Source organism: Protopterus annectens, chromosome 7.part0, assembly GCF_019279795.1.
Source record: "Protopterus annectens isolate FY-2018-M chromosome 7.part0, PAN1.0, whole genome shotgun sequence".
Taxonomy (NCBI): Eukaryota; Metazoa; Chordata; order Ceratodontiformes; family Protopteridae; genus Protopterus; species Protopterus annectens.
In genome coordinates, this window is record NC_056739.1 from 794,437,238 (window position 1) to 794,455,454 (window position 18,217).

Below are 18,217 nucleotides of genomic sequence, written 5' to 3' on the forward strand. Positions count from 1 at the left end.
CAGTTGGCGGCTATTGCAAATTTCCATGTTGGCTTGTCAGAGTCTAGTATTATGTCTCACAAGCTCTGCAAAGCTTTTCTGAAGGGTACCCTATTACTTAGGCCCACAGTCAAAGACCCTCTTCCACCATGGGATCTAAATTTGGTACTGTCATCTTTAATTCTACCTCCTTTTGAGCCTGCTGCCTCCTGCTCGTTAAAACTGCTTTAGTGGAAAACACTTTTCTTGGTAGCTATTACCTCAGCCAGAAGGGTTTCGGAACTACAAGCACTTTCTGTGTGCCCCCCTTATCTTGTTTTTCACAAAGATAGAGTTGCTCTTAGGACAAATCCATCCTTTTTACCTAAGGTACTCTCAGAAAAAAATCTCAATCAGACCATTGATCTCCCAGTTTTCTTTCCAAATTACAATGATAGAGCTGAGAGAAAATTACATTGTTTGGATGTCCATAGGCAACTACGTTTCTATCTGGATAGAACCAAGCCAACGAGAAAATCAGACCAACTCTTCTTGTCTTACGCTGAAGGGAAGCAGGGCCTTCCGGTTTCTAAAGTGACCTTGTCAAGATGGTTAACCTCTCTTACCTCTTTGAGCTATCAATTGAGGCATTAGGAGCTCCCTACCAAGCCTAGAGCTCATTCAACTAGAGCATTAGCTTTCTCAGCTGCTTTTCAGGCGAGATTACCTATGGACTCTATTTGTGCAGCGACCACATGGGCCTCTCCTCATAACTTCATCTCTCATTACAAATTGGATATTGCCTCCAGAAATAGGGCTGATTTTGGTTCCACTGTACTCGAGTCTGTTCCATTGAGCCACCCGGGACTAAGGTGCTAGGGACGCTGTCCCATCCAGCAAGAATGAAGGCGAGATTGACAACTTAACATTAAGAAGTTATGTACTTACCATAACGTTCCATGTTAGTTGTCTTCTTCTCGCCTTCTTTCTTGCGTCCCACCCTCCATCCCCCGAGCCTGGAAAGACCTAGAGTATTGGGCAAGTTTTTTCCTTGTCACCAGGATTATACCTTCAGCTAGAGTTCTTCCTCCCCTTTGGTACCCCTGGTGACAGGCAGGCTGTAGGGTTTGTAATTCTACATAGCTCTCAGTTTTGTCTTTTTCTAGCGGTGGGACATGTCTGTCCATAGTGTTAGCTATCAAACGAGATCTGGGTATATTTCGCCTAGCATTATGGGACACAGGATAGCCTCGAGCCGGTAAAAATAACTCTCGAGCTTTAGTATTCGGCCGAGTCGGAGCCGAGGTTCGGCTCCGAACCCATCCAGCAAGAAAGAAGGCGAGAAGAAGACAACTAACATGGAACGTTATGGTAAGTACATAACTTCTTCTTATCAACCATGGGATAGGTCATTTCAAGCAAAAAAAGGGAAACTGGCTAGGATTAAAATGGTCTGCAAGTGCAGCTAGCATAGTACTTACCTATGAACCTGTGAGAGTGAGCAGTAGCAAAAGCTGTTAAGAGTTGTCATCTCACTTTTAAAATACAGAAATGCTCCTCCCCAGAGATTCAGTGCTCTATTCCAATGATTATTAATTGGTAGAAGGTTGAAAAGGAAATTACATAGCCCAGCTACATTGTTGATGCCTGAAAACCAAAACAGAGTTAAATAGATGCTGGAAAGAAATCAGCATAATTAGAAATACTGTTATATTAGAAACTGCAGAAGTGTGCAAGATATATAGTCAGGAGACAGATTAAGAATACAGAAGAACATTGCAAAGCCTGCATCCTGCAACTGAAGCAGTTATTAAGGCAACCACACCAAGATCCTTTGCTCCACTCGGTGAAAATGGAAAGCTGTACAGGAGGAAATGCTTATCACTCTTCAGGACAATTATAATGAAGTTGGAGTTCCAGAAAGATGGGCAGTGAAAAATCTCACAAAAAGGCTTGTCACAAGAAAATACTGACTGTGAGAACACTGGCAACTAAAACTTGCAGAGAGAGGCTTTTTTCCAACAAAAACTGTCCAAAACAGAACATCAGATGTTCACTGTGAATAGACTTGTTAAATACATCTGGCATGGGAGACTATTGAAGGAAACAGGTTGGTACTGCTCAATTGTCAAATTATGCTAAGGGCTGAAGCATTCATTTGTGTAAACTGTGTTTAGAATATTGGAATGCAATCAGCTGCAACTACAAGCATTATTGGCAGATAAGTACTTGGGGGGACCCTTCCACCTTACTATTGAGATTTTTGGGTAAGCAAAACTTTTCACATCAGAAAGAAAGAGAAAATGTAATTGCAATTGTTAAACATTATATAAAGACAGACTTCAGTGTATTTTTTTAGCTTAGGTCCAGAACACATTTATGGAAACTTTTCTATTTTTCAAGCTTTTATACCTAAAACCTTAAGAACTCACCTTAATTTTTTTAAAAATTATATTCATAATAAGAGAGTTCAGGCTTTAGCTCACTCCAAGATGTTCCCTGAATCATCTGCCTCAGATATCCCCCTTCAGCCTAAAAAAATTTAAAAAGTCAAAAGAGGAAGCCAGATCTTCATTGATGCCTGCTTCTGACATCTCTGTTGAGGTGCTTGGTCAGCCCTTGGACCAACTGACTATCATACCTGCACCCGCTGTTACAACCCCTCAGCAGGCCAGCATGGCACAGGGCCTGAGCACTTCCAAATCAACTGACTGAATGACCAATTTGAACATGAATAGGAGAACCAAGATTGATTCTGTCAGATGGAACAGGGAATGCCTCAGCTTTTAGTCCAAGAAGATGCATCAGTTAGCCTTATTTATTATTTATTTATTTAGGTATGTTTATGTTTGTCTACTTTTCCTCCATTTACTATTTCTTTGAAAGCTTATAAGAAAAGGAAGCAAGAAATAAAACACATTTCTTGTCAAGCTACTCTATTTCTTTCCCTAAGAGACATAAAAGAAGAATAGTTTAACTTCTCCCTGGAATATTTTTAAAGCTGGAACACCAAAATTGCACAAAACACAGAAACCAGTACAAAACACCATGGCGCACCAGGCAGTGGAACACACAACGGCCAGCAATAAATGTCCCAAAATGGTTTATTAGAAAAAACACATAGGATATAAAAATATATCCAGCTCCAAACCGGTTTCGGTTACCCCTTCTTCAGTGGAGCATAGAAAAAAGATGAAAAAGCCAACAAATGCACCTGATACTATTTATAGTATCAGTTGAACAGAAATCATCCAATGAAAATGCAATATAATGGTCTGATAAGACCTACATACCAGAATACAATATTATGGTCTTTTTGACAGAACACTTGAAACCACTGCTTGTCCATGTGAGAGAGCCAGAATCAAGGATACCACACAATTTTTACAAATCATAGCAGAGACTGAAATTGAATCCAACTGGCTGCTCTGTACATTAGATGTAAAATCATTATACACCAGCATCCCACATTGGGCGGGTCTCCAGGCATTACAGTTTTGGCTTGAACAATCTAACTTATATCCTCCTGGATTCAATACACTTTTGATTTGTATGTGTGAGCATGTTCTGAATAAAAACATATTCTTTTTTAAGGCGAATGCTATTGGCAGCTACAAGGCACTGCAATGGGGGCATCCTTTGCCCCTATATATGCAGACCTGTTTATGGCCTACCTGGAGGAATATCTAATATATGATACATCGCACAACATTTACATTGTAGAAATGGATATCTGGTGTAGATATCTTGATGATTGTTGGATGGTGTGGCAGGCAGATACAGAATATCTTAAAGAATTTGTGGATTACCTGAACAGTAATATTTGGGGCATTGAATTTACAGTTAATAGCAATAGGACTACCATTGAATTTTTGGATGTTAATGTATATAGGAAGCCTGATAACACACTAGGCACTAAAATATACATGAAATATCCTGAATACATTACATTGTTACATGCCTCAAGCATGCATCCCCGCCACACTGTCCGGAACATCCCTAAATCTCAATTTCGCCGTATCAAAAGAATCAACTCTAGACAGGATGATTATGAGCTAGCCAGTTCGGATCTTGTAAATAGATTCCTTGATAGAGGGTATTCTGATTTTGATATTAGATCTGCCAAATATTGGTCTGATAAATTAACTAGGAACCAGCTTTTGGAATATCAGGACCGTCACAAAGAAGGTGACAAGGTCTTGAGATTGGTTACCACATATGGCAGAAATAATCAGATTATCAGAGGAGTTGTGGAGAGAAATTGGAATATCTTGATGGCTAATGATATTCTCAGACAATATCTTGGGACACGTTGCCAATTTTCTTACAGAAGGGGCAAAACTTTAAGTTCTATTTTTTCACATTTCAAACATCATGGTAGTGGAGGGGCCCGGTATAAACAATTAACAATGACGGGCAAAGAATTGATTGGTACTTTTCCTTGTGGACATTGCATGTCATGCACTGACATTAATAAAACAAAATCCTTTAGCAGTGCTAATACTAGCAAGGTTTATGATTTAAAATTTTTTGGGAACTGTTCAATGAGTTGGGTGATATATCTTGCAACTTGTCAATGTTCGGCATTTTATGTAGGAAAAACCTCCCGGCCATTAAAAATTAGAATTGGGAACATAGGAGTAACATCAGAAACAAGAAAATTACCAATGCTCTTTACCAACACACAGTTAAACATCCCACGGCCAAATTTAAGTTTACTATTATTGATCGGATAGTTGGTGATAGGAGTCACCAACAAGGATGGGAAAATATTTTGACACAAAAAGAAAAATATTGGATTGTACACTTGGGTGCTTTATTCCCTCCTGGTATTAATGACCACCTTTAGTCTATTTGTATAGGTATTGTACCTTGTTGACCAATACATACACATTTGTTTCTTTACACATATTCTTATACGCATACAAATATATTATTTAATGTTACATAATTCTTATTTTTATTTTTATTCATATAACATGCAGTTTTCCGACTATGTATGTTATTATGATTTTTTCTTTTTGAATGCATATATCTTATTTTTGGTGTTTTAAGGTCTTAATAGACCATAATATTGTATTCTGGTATGTAGGTCTTATCAGACCATTATATTGCATTTTCATTGGATGATTTCTGTTCAACTGATACTATAAATAGTATCAGGTGCATTTGTTGGCTTTTTCATCTTTTTTCTATGCTCCACTGAAGAAGGGGTAACCGAAACCGGTTTGGAGCTGGATATATTTTTATATCCTATGTGTTTTTTCTAATAAACCATTTTGGGACATTTATTGCTGGCCGTTGTGTGTTTCAGTAGTTTGGTTGGCCGTGCATTGCTCCACGTGAGAGGTTTGGTGTGGTTGCACCAGGCAGTGGACCCACAAATGATCTCCAAAAACGTAGAATGGCAAGGTATAAGCAGTTTAATACACTTCACGAAACAAACTTCCACTGTTACAAAATTCCTGTTAAGCGCTTTCACCCAGTCCAAATACCAGGCTTCATCAGAACAGTGACCATCCATTTTCAAACAGCTTAAAATAGCAATTAACAAGTCATATGACTACCCCCTCCAACCAATGAAATTATAACAATTTAAAAACACACTGACATGATTCTTAATACATAAATATTCTACAAAATGTCAACAGCTGTTAAAACCATACCCCGGTTAATTTTAGCAAAACAATTTATAATCTAGCAGCCCTTAATTTTAAAATGCTGCTAATATTAATATTATAATTCAGCCCTGGGGCTCTCCCCGCATCCAGTCTTAGTTGCCAAAGCAACTCCTTATATTCAAGTCTTGATTCCCAACTACCACCTCGAGGATCGACTAAAACCTGTTCCAAGATAAGAACAGGGAGAGCTTATCCTTTAACCAAAATGCCTCTTCCCTCCTCCAAAGTGGACAATGTTTTTACTAGTAGGATAGAAGACGGCCATAACATTAACCAGCAGTTTGCAGGACCTCCAGGGGGACAACCAGTCCTTAGGAGAAGTGAGAGATTGGCCGAAAAAGAGAGAATGCATTCAGTTCAGGATTTTCAATATCAGAGGGGGTGGAATTACCCCAGAATTAAATGATTTGACAACTGTATTTGCTGATGATGGCACGGTTTATCAAAATGGAGAAGGACATTTTTAGGAGAACAGAATTTTTAAAAAAGGGAACTTTACCATTTACAACTTTACTGATATTTGGTTGACCGATGAATACTTTGAACTATTCTCTAAAGGGCTCCATTTTGTTCCTTCCCGTCCTGGGTTGTTGGCCAATACCATTATTGACCTAAAACTTTTTATTAGGCAATTAAATTTAAGTATTTTATTTAAAGGGTAAGAATATACACAGTATGACTTTTCTAGGAGGAGTTTATATAATCCCCCTATCCATCCATTTTTGAAGATGTTTGAGGAGCTTACAGAAAAAGAAATTAGGCAACTGAACTTCAAGTATCGTCAGGGTCATATTTTTTCTGAAGATGATGAACACTTATTGAGAACGTTAAATGAACAAAAGTGTAGGGTTATGAAACCTGACAAGGGGGGTGGGGTGGTCTTGATGTATGCTGTGGATTATGACACACATATGTATAACATCTTACAGGATACTGAACACTACTCCTTGGTTTCTCAGAATGAGATACATATAACCTATGCCAAAATTAAATATTATTTACTGTTGCAAGGGAGTAGTGATGAGAAATTATGTAATTTCTTATACGTTGATCAACCTAGGATCCCGATTATTTTCGGGATTCCAAAGACACGAGGGGATTAGCAATATTAAGTTTAGACCCATAGTTTCAGGTGGTGGGGGTATAACAGAACCCTTGGCCACTTTTGTGGACTTGAAAATAAAATAATTTGTTGCATCAATACCACATATTAATAAGGATTCATGGGAATTCTTGAAAGGAATGAATAAGGATAAATTTGAGGAGGATATACTGATGGTTACTATAGATGTGGTAGAACTTTTTCCAAGTATCCCTCATGATACTGGTCTTGAATGGTTTGCTGAGGTGCTTAATATAGAATCAGGACTGGATGGTAATACTATCAATTTAATTACTGAATTTACTGAAACGGTCCTTAAGAACAACTTCATGTATTTTAACGGTGAATTTTATCACCAAAAGAAGGGAGTTGCTATGGGGGCACCTTGCGCCCCTTTATATGCCAATTATGTATTATATTTTTGGGAGCAAAAATTTATTTTATAAACTGATTGGGCTAGATATATCACTTATTATACTAGATTTTTAGACAACATCTGTTTATTATGGAAGGGCTCTGAAGAGAAATTGCAGGAATTTCTTTGTTATATTAATGAGTCCACCGATTTTTTGGCCTTTACTTTTAGTGTAAATGAGTGTAGTTTAAATTATTTGGATGTTGCGTTATACAAGGATTACAACAGTGGATGTTTTCAGTCTAAGGTGTTTAGAAAAAAGGCATTCTCGAATGCATACTTGCACTTTGATAGTGGATACCCTTTTTATCAAAAAAGGGGATTGTGAAGGGTCAAATGATCAGAGCTTCGAGGATGACGAGTTTGATGGACCAATTTTTAGAAGAGGTGAAGTTTATTACTTCACTTTTTCTAGAAAGGGGTTATCCCAAAAAACTTATTGACAGTGTAGTTAAGGAAGTTGTTGATAACAGGGATTAAAAATTTTTCCCTATATTGGGTATTGGAATGACCGATTACCCCGGAGGCACCTAAATTGGAAGGTGCCTTTATACATACTTTTTCTATTACGTCGACTGAAGTAGAAAAAATAGTTATGAAGTATTGGCCTATATTAAAAGTGAATGAGGAAATTTCCAGTTTTCTCCCCACACATCCCCATTTTGTTGGGAGAAGGGACAAGAACCTTAAGGAATTAGTTGAAAGAGGATTTGATACCCAGGAAACACGAGATAGAGCAAAGATAGGTACTTACAAATGTGGAGCCTGTCATCAGTGTTGTTATATGATCAATCAAGGGTCAGTATACATTCCTTCCAGGAAATTCAAAATTCAAGCATCTAAATATTTTAATTGTGGGAGGGGTGTAGTTTATATGGGACTATGCATGTCCTGTATGAGTTTTTATATAGGGAAAATGGAAAGGAAATTGAAAAGGAGAGTGTATGAACACGTACAACGTAAATAAGGGTAAGGATACTAATACCTTTTACAAACATGCCCAAATCTATAAGGAAATGGATATCAAGTTTTTTGTCTTGGAACAGGTTTTAGTCGATCCTCGAGGTGGTAGTTGGGAATCAAGACTTGAATATAAGGAGTTGCTTTGGCAACTGAGATTGGATGAGGGGAGAGCCCCAGGGCTGAATGATAATATTAATATTAGCAGCATTTTAAAATTAAGGGCTGCTAAATTATAAATTGTTTTGCCAAAATTAACCGGGGTATGGTTTTAACAGCTGTTGATGTTTTGTAGAATATTTATGTATTAACAATCATGTAAGCACAGTGTGTTTTTAAATTGTTATAATTTCATTGGTTGGAGGGGGTAGTTATATGACTTGTTAATTGCTATTTTAAGTTGTTTGAAAATGATGTTCACTGTTCTGATGAAGCCTGGTATTTGGACTGGGTGAAAGCGCTTAACAGGAATTTTGTAACAGTGGAAGTTTGTTTCGTGAAGTGTATTAAACTGCTTATACCTTGCCATTCTACGTTTTTGGAGATCATTTGTGGGTCCACTGTCCAGTGTGCCATGGTGTTTTATATTTTTAAAGCTGTCATATCCTTTCAGTCTTCCTAGATTCCCTCTCCATTGAAAAGGGAGTACTCTTCTACGGAAGACCTTACTTCTGCTTCAGTCTGACAACCTTGATTTTACCTCACGAATGGATTCACCCTGGGTTATGAATCAAAGGTGGATGATACTTTGTCTTCTTATTCCCACCATGAAGATCTCACCTTTGGGAACACTGTAAGATGAAGGAACATTTTAAATGGGAACGACAAGCAGACATCAGCATCACAAAAAAGTACTATGACTTTCTGAACATGGAGGTGTCTAAACCCTCTCCTATTTCACTTGTTTTAGTAGTGTAGAAAATATTGTTGTCAGTTTCTTTGGCTCCAGATATCAAACATCCTCCACCCAAGAAGCCAAACCGATGTTATAAAGTGCTGGTAACTCAGAAGTTACTAGTTTCTGTATAAAAACCCACCATCTGAGCCTGCTGTTATTGTTTTGCAATCAAATATTGTGTCTAAACGACTACCTTCCACTAGTCTTTTCCCCAGTGACAAGGACAGTAGGGCCACAGATATGAACTGTAAAAAAAAAAAAAAAAAGTTTACTTGGTCACTCTGTCCTTTAGGGTCATCAGCTGTCAAATACGCATGAGCAGATACTTGCTTTTTAGTTTTGGATAACATAGCCAAAGTGGTTTCTGATGTACCACACTTTGAGACTAAGTCTTTCTTACAAGATATGGTTACCTCTGCCTCTTAGGTTGTGAGGCATTGTATTAAATGTGAGTATGACACAGCTGATGTTTCTAGAGCAGCTGCCACTGGTTCACGTCTTAGATATACTTGGCTGACGCTTCAGTCTCTCCCAGATTATCTGAAAGCCAATCTACTAGACCCTCCATAGCCTCTTCTAGAAAAAAAAGATGAACTATTTGGCAATTCCTCTGCAGAGATTTTCAAGAAATTTGAGGGAAGAAGTAAGATTGTGCAAGGGGTTAAGCAGTTGTTTCTGATGTTCCTAAGTTTCAGAGAAACTATCCTACCAAATCTCGACTATTTTCAAATGAGCCTAAAAATGCTTCTCAACAAAAAAGAGAAGTTGTGAAAGAAAAAAAGAAAAAGCCAGACAAACCAAAATCTGAGTTTAATGGAACTAAAGGATCATTTTCTGACAGCTGTACTAACTTCAGATATACTACAGCCAACCTTCCCTCTTCTACCTTGGCATTTCTCTTCACAAATTGCTGTGAAATGTTCTCTTTCTCTTTTCTTTCAGAAGTTCATAACATCAGATCTTTGGGTTTTGGATATAATAAAACTGATAAAACCTTCACTGGAATTCTCTCCCCAAGGATCCCTGAAGTCATCTTACATCACCAGCATCTCTTCTTCCCAAGCATTTCAAATCTGTTTCTTCAGAGAATCATAAAACTTATTCTACCAAGAAAAATAGGGAAAGGATTCTACTCCATACTGTTCCTGATTCCAAGGAAAGAAGGAATGTGGAAACCCCGGTTTATCCCAGCTAAAACACCTTTCTGAAACTTACAATATTAACACTCCAAAATCTCTCTTCATTCTTCCTCCTTCAAGCGTATCTAGTTAATTTATAATCTAAACTATACCTAACAGCATAACAGTTTTCACACAAAACATAGACAGTGTTTAAGGTTCTGTGCATTGGGATATCACTTTCAGTTGACTTTTTTGCCATTTTGCTTATGCACATTCCCAAGGGTTTTCACAAAATGTTTAGCCCATGCTTTTTTGTAGGCTTTAAGGCATCCATATATTTCCCTACTTGGACACCTGCTTAACCCAGACTACTTCAAAAAGATAAACCTGGAAGGCCCCACAGTCTTCAACCAACTAACTTCTCTACTTAGGTTTCAGTCTGAATGTAAGGTCGTGTAACCTGGATCCAACCCATTCTTTGATGTTCCTGAGATGTCTTCTGGACACCATCATCATGGCATATCTACCTCTAGCCAAGACTTTGTTTTTGAGAACTTACTTTCTGTAGGTTTATAGGTTCTCAGGCAAGTACTAGACTAGCTGCTCTTCTTGATCATTTTAGGCCTAGCCAATTTTCCCTTGGTGAGAATCAAATCCTGTACTTCTTGTTTGCGAGGTAAACACCTTAATCATTGTACCAAACCCCGACCCCTCTCTTTGATCTGTTCTATCACTGACAAAGCTTCAAATGGCCTGTGATTCATAGCATCAACGATTCCAGTGATTCTACATGTCGTACTTCACTGATGAAAATGTAGTGGTACCTTAATTCGATTTGGGTACAACACTTTCATCCTCTATCCTTTTCAATCCCTCTCTTGTATTTTGTGAAGAAAGATATTTGGTAGATTATCTACAAAACAATCCTGTGGTTCCCTTTCATATCTCAACCACGCAACAGATGGTAGCAACAAATACCTCAGAATTTACATGGTAGGGGGCTTATTCAAGGTTGTCAAAGTCCAGGAAATGTGATCCAACCAAGACAAAAAGGAGGATATAAACATCAAGGAGATGATGGCCATAAATTATGTCCTTCAATCTCTGCATCATCTCTTGAGCTTGGGACTACTTCAGGTAATAACATATAACACCACTGCTATATAAATAAATGAGGAGGGGGGCAAAGTCCTGTCCTCTCTGCAGACTTGTTGTGGTAGCCTGACAGCTGGCAGTTGAGTGCATCCTCTTCATTTAGGCTGTTTACATTCTCTCAAAACAAAATGCAATGGCAGACTATTTGAATGGATCCAATTCATATTGTTGAACCTAGAGGTGTTCCTTCAGATTGCTCACCATTGGGAAACCTGCCAGAAGTTTTCCCCTCCACTCAAAACAGGTAACACAGTCTTTTTTGTAGCAGAGCCCCTTGAAAGGAAGGCTGGAGAACAGATGTCTTTTCTTTACATTGGAAATGAAAATTCCTTTGTGCTTTCCCTATCTTTCCTCTCATTCTGAAGATCTTTCTGAGGATTCAGAAACACAAACCAAGGATGATGTTGCTGACTCCCTTTTGGGCCAGACAGCATTGGTTTCTTCCTCCTTTTTCATCTAGCTAAGGGCAATCACAGTAGCTTTCTCCACGTGAAGGACTTAATCCCACAGGAGAAGAGTGGTCTTATTCATCCAAATCTCAAGACTTTGAATCTCACCATCTGGAAGATCAGCTTTTGATTTTCTTCAGATGCCTTTAATTGTAGAACATGCTCCAGGTACTAAAGGAGACAAGAAAAACTGCTACTAGAAAATCTTACTGATGTGTTATTGGTCATTGTGATACATCTCATGGGCCCCTTAGTATAGCAGGTCTAATGTATTACACAATAAAGGCTTTAGCTTGGTTGCGTCCTTCTTTTAGTTTTTACTAAATGGCTTCTCTTTGTAAGCCTTTTACCCTTTGGTTTGAATGCTTTAAAAGAGAAGATACTTTCTATATGATGCCATAATAGAGGTCAAGATCCGTCTCATTCATTGATCCCTATGATATTCAAATATTTGTGTGAACTGCTGCACTCAGGCTAAGCATTCAGTTCAATTAAAGTGCATTTTTCAACCATCTCAGTGTCTGCCTGTTTGTTCCCCTTCTTTCTTCACACTATGTGGTCTTACAGTTTCTTTAAACTGCCTTCCACATTAGGCCCCCTAGAAAACTAATTCTCATTGAGAACTGAATTATGTTCTGAAAAAATCTAACATTGCAGACTCTTCTGTGCCCTCTTACTTTCTTAGGCTACCAAAAGGACAGGGTTAGTCTTGGAACTAACGTGTCCCTTATGCTTAAAAGTTGTCACATAGCTGTCAAACTTCCTCTTTTCTTTCTCAATCCTCAAAATAAAAGAAAGAGAGATCTTCAGTTGCTGGATGTTGACAGATTACTGAGGTTCTATCTAGAAAAGACAAACATAACATTGGCAAGTCTGACCAACCTGTTTTTAGTATCACTTTTTTATTGCATTTGTTAACCGGGAAAGTCCCACTGTGCCTATAAAGAGCCCATTTTCAGTGGAGGCCTAGGGAGAAAAGCTCCGCATTAATTACATACAAAATAAAATTACCAATACATAGAACAGATTGATTTGAGCAGTGCATTCACATTTAAAGAAAAAAATAAATAGCAAAAATAGTGATAATGTTTACAATCAGGTATAAATGTAGCAGTAAAAGATGACAAGTATTTAAATAACACATGAGAATAACTATAGCTGTAAAATTATTAGCAGAGTGAGTTGACTACAGGGTAGAAAGGGAGGTAGCATTAGGGCTATAGGAAGAAAGAGTCAAGTTAGTGATACAGCAATAGGTCATTGTAGTAGAGAGGAGGAGAGGAAATGTTTGTAATTGAATAGTTAAAGTTGAGACTCCAGAAAGAGAAGTCAGGAGTTGAGGTTATGTGTTGGGGTACAGGAGCATAGCCAGTGGGAGGAGAGATGTAATTTGAGGGATTTTTTTTAAAGGAGCCAGGGTTGCTGATAGTCCTGAGTGAAGGAGGGAGATTATTCCATAACTTGGAGACAGTATGAGAATACAACATTTTGCCAATTGAGAGCTTGGGTTTCTCTACAGTCATTAGCATTTTGTTTGCAGACCTGAGGTGGCGATTAGGATGGTACATAGTCAGTATGGAGGAGAGAGAAGGGCAAATTTCAGGTCGATAGATTATCTTGTGGGCTGTAGTTAGTTGTAGATAAGTGAGATGATGAGGGAGTTCTAGCCAGTTTAGATAATGCAGAGAGGAGCTGTGGTTGGTAGACAATTTAGCATTTGTAACAGATTTTGCGACTTTGTTGTAGCAAGAGTAAAGTTTAGTTTTCAAGGAGGATTGTAGATTGGTGAGGATGGGGGTACTGTACAGCAGAGTTGGAAGCAGGAAGGATGATGCCAGGGTCCTTTTAGCAGAGAGGCTAGGATAGTTGTGCCTAAAAAGGCCGCCAAGCTTCTGATGTTTTTTTTGATGTTGTTATGGATGTGAAGGTCAGAAGTTAATTTGTCATCAATGATGACTCCTAGCAGTTTGGTACTAGGGACAACTTCGATGATAGTGTTGTTTTGGGAGTGAACAGTAAGTAGTGACTTGTCAACAGGGGTAGATTTTGTAGGGGTGAACATTAAGAGTTTTGTTTTATTGGGGTTGAGGGCGAGATGGTTTTGAGACATCCAGGTTTCGGTGGAGGTAAAAGCTTCTTGGGTGAGATGCTGTAACACATTGGCAGATTTTGAAGAGCAAATGATAGTTGAGTCATCAACATATTGGACGACAGTGCAATGGGTCAGAGTGGTATGAAAGTTATTGACAAATATACTGAATAAGAGGGGACCCAAAATCGAACCTTGGGAAACCACTGTATTTGTACTGATGAAAGGGGAGGGAGAGTGCTGCTATATAGTAGATTGCTGCCTATTGCTGAGATAGTTAGTAAACCATTGTAGGGTAGGGGGAGATATGCCCAGGTTAGAGAGTTTACTGAGCAGAAGGGAGTGGGAAATAGTGTCAAATGCCTTTGACAGATCAAGAAAGAGGGCAGAGACAAAGGAACCAGCATCGCAAGCTCTATTTTTTGTGTTTAAGAAGGAAATGAGGGCAGTGTTTGTGTTATGTCCGGGTCTAAAGCCATGTTGAGTTAATATTTTACCAGGTAACTTAGGAGCTTTAAGCTTTTAGGAGCATTAATCTACATGTTTATGCTTTACACCATATCCCCCACTGCCAGTCTCTGGCTCACCACCTCATTCCCCACAGTCATGTTCTCAGAACCCTTAATGGCTCTTGAGAGGGGACAGAAATGAAAACTATTATGCATGACCTGTGGTTTTACGAGGAGAACCTACCTGTATCCTATAAAGCATTAACAAAATAAATTATATTTGCTCTGTCTACCCATGCACATGCAGACCAGTGCAGCATTGCCCTATTAGGGTACTGTACTATAATATTCTTCCTGGGATTGGCCCTCCTGTTAGTCCATGATAGGGCTGATCAATCAGCGTACGTCTATCCCTTCCATCTAAGTTGGGATTTGCATATTGAATGGTAGTCCTTAAAAATGTAGTTAGAAATAAAGTCTCATACCCCAGTGGGCTAGCCCTTTGTGTTCAGTAGTTTAACTTTTGTACAGTGCTGTATTTTGTGTCTACCTAGCTGTTTGCCTGCTATTGTAGAGCTGTTCCATCCATATTTGTTTTCAGCATCCGTGTTACGTGCCTTATGGACAGCCAATTGTTTGCTTTCAAAGGAGCCTTTGGCTCAATACTTCCAGCTGCTCAACAGGTGAATGTATAAATCCAATTATTATACAGGCATGGAATTCCTGATGGCATTATGTGCTGGATTTTGGAATAATGAGTGCGCTTGTAGGGGTAATTTGGTTACAGTAACTTGCTTTTGAAAATTCAACCTGATATATATTTATTTTCCTGTTCTCACCGGGTGCTTTAAATCTTTCTTTTTTTGTTTTCTGAACCCCTTTTACAGACCACTTCCAACAATGTGCAAGACATCATTGAGAGCCGTGTGGAGAAGAGAACTAAGGGTGTCTATGTTCCTGTTGGTGGAAAGAAACTCATTACCTTCATGGATGACTTAAATATGCCAGCAAAGGATACATTTGGCTCCCAGCCTCCACTTGAGCTTATTCGTCTCTGGGTTGACTATGGATTTTGGTATGACAGACAAAAACAAACCATCAAATACATCAAGGTATGCATTTTTCTTTTAACATCTTAATGTGATAGTGTTCAATCTAGCTCTGCATCGAAGAAGCTCGAGACAATCTAATACCCACAATCCCTCTGCCTTTACCTCAGATCTAGTTTGCCGCTGCTGCATTCGTGATCGTTGGGAGCTAGCTCGAGGGTTTTCTAAGCTAAGATATAACTTTTTGTTGTATTTTATTGAGAATTCTATTTAACTTGATATTGTCAGTATTACCTAGTGTGATTGTGTTGTGGTTCCGTAATTCCTTGGTACCGTTAACCTTTTATCGGTATTTTTGTATCGGGCCTACACCTTTCCCATATACTACCATATTGAGACAAATTTATACCGGATTTGACATTTACCTGATTGTGACTATTTTTCCCGGATTTGACTGTGTGTTTGTTTCTGGAATTGTTTATTACCTACAATGTCTGAGAAGGCAAAGTCTGTGTGGCCAAAAATGTCGGTCACTGACAACCATAGTTCCAGAGGATTGCTCCATCTGTCACTCTTTCAGTGGGAAATGGACAGGGGTCTTTGAAACCAGCTTTCCAAGAGGCTTTGGATGCTTCTGACCAGGCATCTCTTCAAAGGTTAGATCACCGGTTCCACAGACTTGTTCAACTGGTGTCGGTTCCTGAGCTCGAAGTCTTTTGGAACCGTGATGGAGTCTTCCTCCAAACTTTCGGATGTCGATGTGGATCGTGTGGTGCAGAAGCTGCTGGAGCATTCGGCCCTCTAAACTTATTTCGGTTTCCACCCAGCTGGTGTCGAAACTTGAAGGCCTTCCTGTATCTCCATCCATTCCTCCTCGAGACCGATTCAGTCTTTGGAGCCGGAAGAGGCTGATCTGCTGATTGTGGAGCCCTCGGGTCCAGAACCGGGTCTGTTCTTGGTTCCGGGCCGAGTCGAACCACCATGTCGGGATTCTTCCCATTTCTTGAGACTCTTACCTGATGAGGAAGGTGTTGTCTACCCAGACAACCACATCAGTGGAAGCAGTTTCTCCTCCCCATAAAGGGCCTTTGTCTTCATCTGCACCCACGGCCACATCCAAGGCCGGGCACCAGTGTCTCAGCCAGGTGCCCCTCTTCCTCCGAGGCTGATGCTCCCACGGGGAAGTCCCTAGTAAGAGACTGTATAAGAGGATACACTTGGATTCACCCCAGGAATCCTTCACACCTGATACTGACTTAGATGAGTCAGGGTCCCCTAAGTCACCTTCAGAAGATGTCTCTTTTCAGACATTTTGGAGATCCTGAAACAGAGAGGTGACTGGCAGTCCCTTCCCCTTCTGAGGATGAGTCAGTTCTGCTGAAGGCATTTGGTGCTCGCCCTCCTCCTATGGAACTTATTGCTCCTGACACAGTGGAACCTGTTCCTAGGAAACCAACAAGTACATCACAGCACCTCAGGATAAGTCCTACCTTACTAAAGGAGTTCCAGTAGACACTATGGTGGTGGCTGCAGCCACGAAAAGGAGATGTCGGAGTCTTGTCCATCCGCCTAATAAAGATTCTAGGACGATGGATAGATATTTTAGTTCAGCGGCTTTTCCATGCGGTCCCTGAACTATTTGACCCATTTTACACGCCTGCAGAGGGATCTAGTCAAAGAGTTGGGAGATACCCTCCAGGGTGCTACAGATGCAGCTGTCTCAGAGAAAGTGACAGCGCAACCTAACATCGATTGTTAACTCATGAGGCTGATTTCCTCGCAGCCGAGGTTTCGTAGATGGGCAGCAGCTTCAGCGATTGCTCACAATCCTGGATAGCCTTCAAGTCTTCCTTTACAAACGCCCATTTGACGGTGCCACTCTTTTTGGCCCCAAGGTAAAGGAGACCCTTACCCGGTGTGAACAAGAGGGAAAGACTCTGTCTGCTGTCGGAGTCTGTTTTTCCACCCCAACCAGACCGCACTCCCCAAAGGGCACGGCTGGGAAAATGTGGTTTCGAAACAAAACCAAGGGTCTTTCCCGGGCACACAGGGTGATGCCCCCTCTAGAGGCAGAGGAGGGGCAGAGGTGGAAGACGCCGCCTGGCGGCAGAGGGGTCCGCAACATCAAGGTGACAGGGAAACACTCCCTGGTAAACCTTTCCAGCACTCCTGAGAGGAGGCCCGACTGTCCTGCTCTGGAGGCAGTCTTTATACCCTCAGGCCTGGCAAGATATAACTACAGACAATTGGGTAGTTACCAGAGGTTACACCATACCCTTCCTATCCTATCCCATTCCAAAGAAAAGACTCCCAGATGTAGAGCCAGCAGCTTTAGAAATTTCAAAGTTGTTAGAAAAGAGTCATCCAGCCAGTCCCAGCGGACCAGCAAGGATTGACTTACTCAAGGTTCTTTTAGTTCCAAAGAAAACAGGGGACTGGAGGCCCATTCTAGACCTGAGTTACCTCAATACTTTCGGTCAAGAAAGAAAAGTTCAATGGTCACGCTTCAATCGATCCTTCCCTTTCTACAGAAGGACGGGTGGATGTGCTCAATAGATCTAGAAGGTTGCATACTACCACATCAAAATGGCCAGGACATCCAGAGTTCATTTGCGCTGGGAGCCAGTCACTTTCAATTTCGAGCGCTGCCCTTTGGTCAGACCTCAGCCCCCAGGGACTTCACCAAATGCATGGCAGTGGTAGCGTCACACTTGAGACGTCAGGGATTACTGGCTCCTTTCAGCCACCACCCGGCCAACTACTGCAGGCCAGAGACTATGTTCTTCAACTGTGTGTTCACCTAGGGATTTCCGTAAATTTGGAAAATCCTTACTTCAGCCATCACAAAATATCTTGTTCATAGGAGCAGAGTTAAACACACGCCAATTGAT

The 18,217-nt window shown here is 40.1% G+C and overlaps 1 protein-coding gene across 1 annotated transcript in view; it reads left to right on the plus strand.

The window, feature by feature from the left end:
* Nucleotides 1-18,217, plus strand: part of DNAH2 (dynein axonemal heavy chain 2) — a 6,636,854-nt gene that overhangs the window by 3,944,694 nt on the left and 2,673,943 nt on the right. Inside the window, exon 50 of the mRNA XM_044077324.1 lies at nt 15,165-15,389. Within this exon, the coding sequence (XP_043933259.1) occupies nt 15,165-15,389 (225 nt within the window). The remainder of the gene's footprint in view (nt 1-15,164; nt 15,390-18,217) is intronic.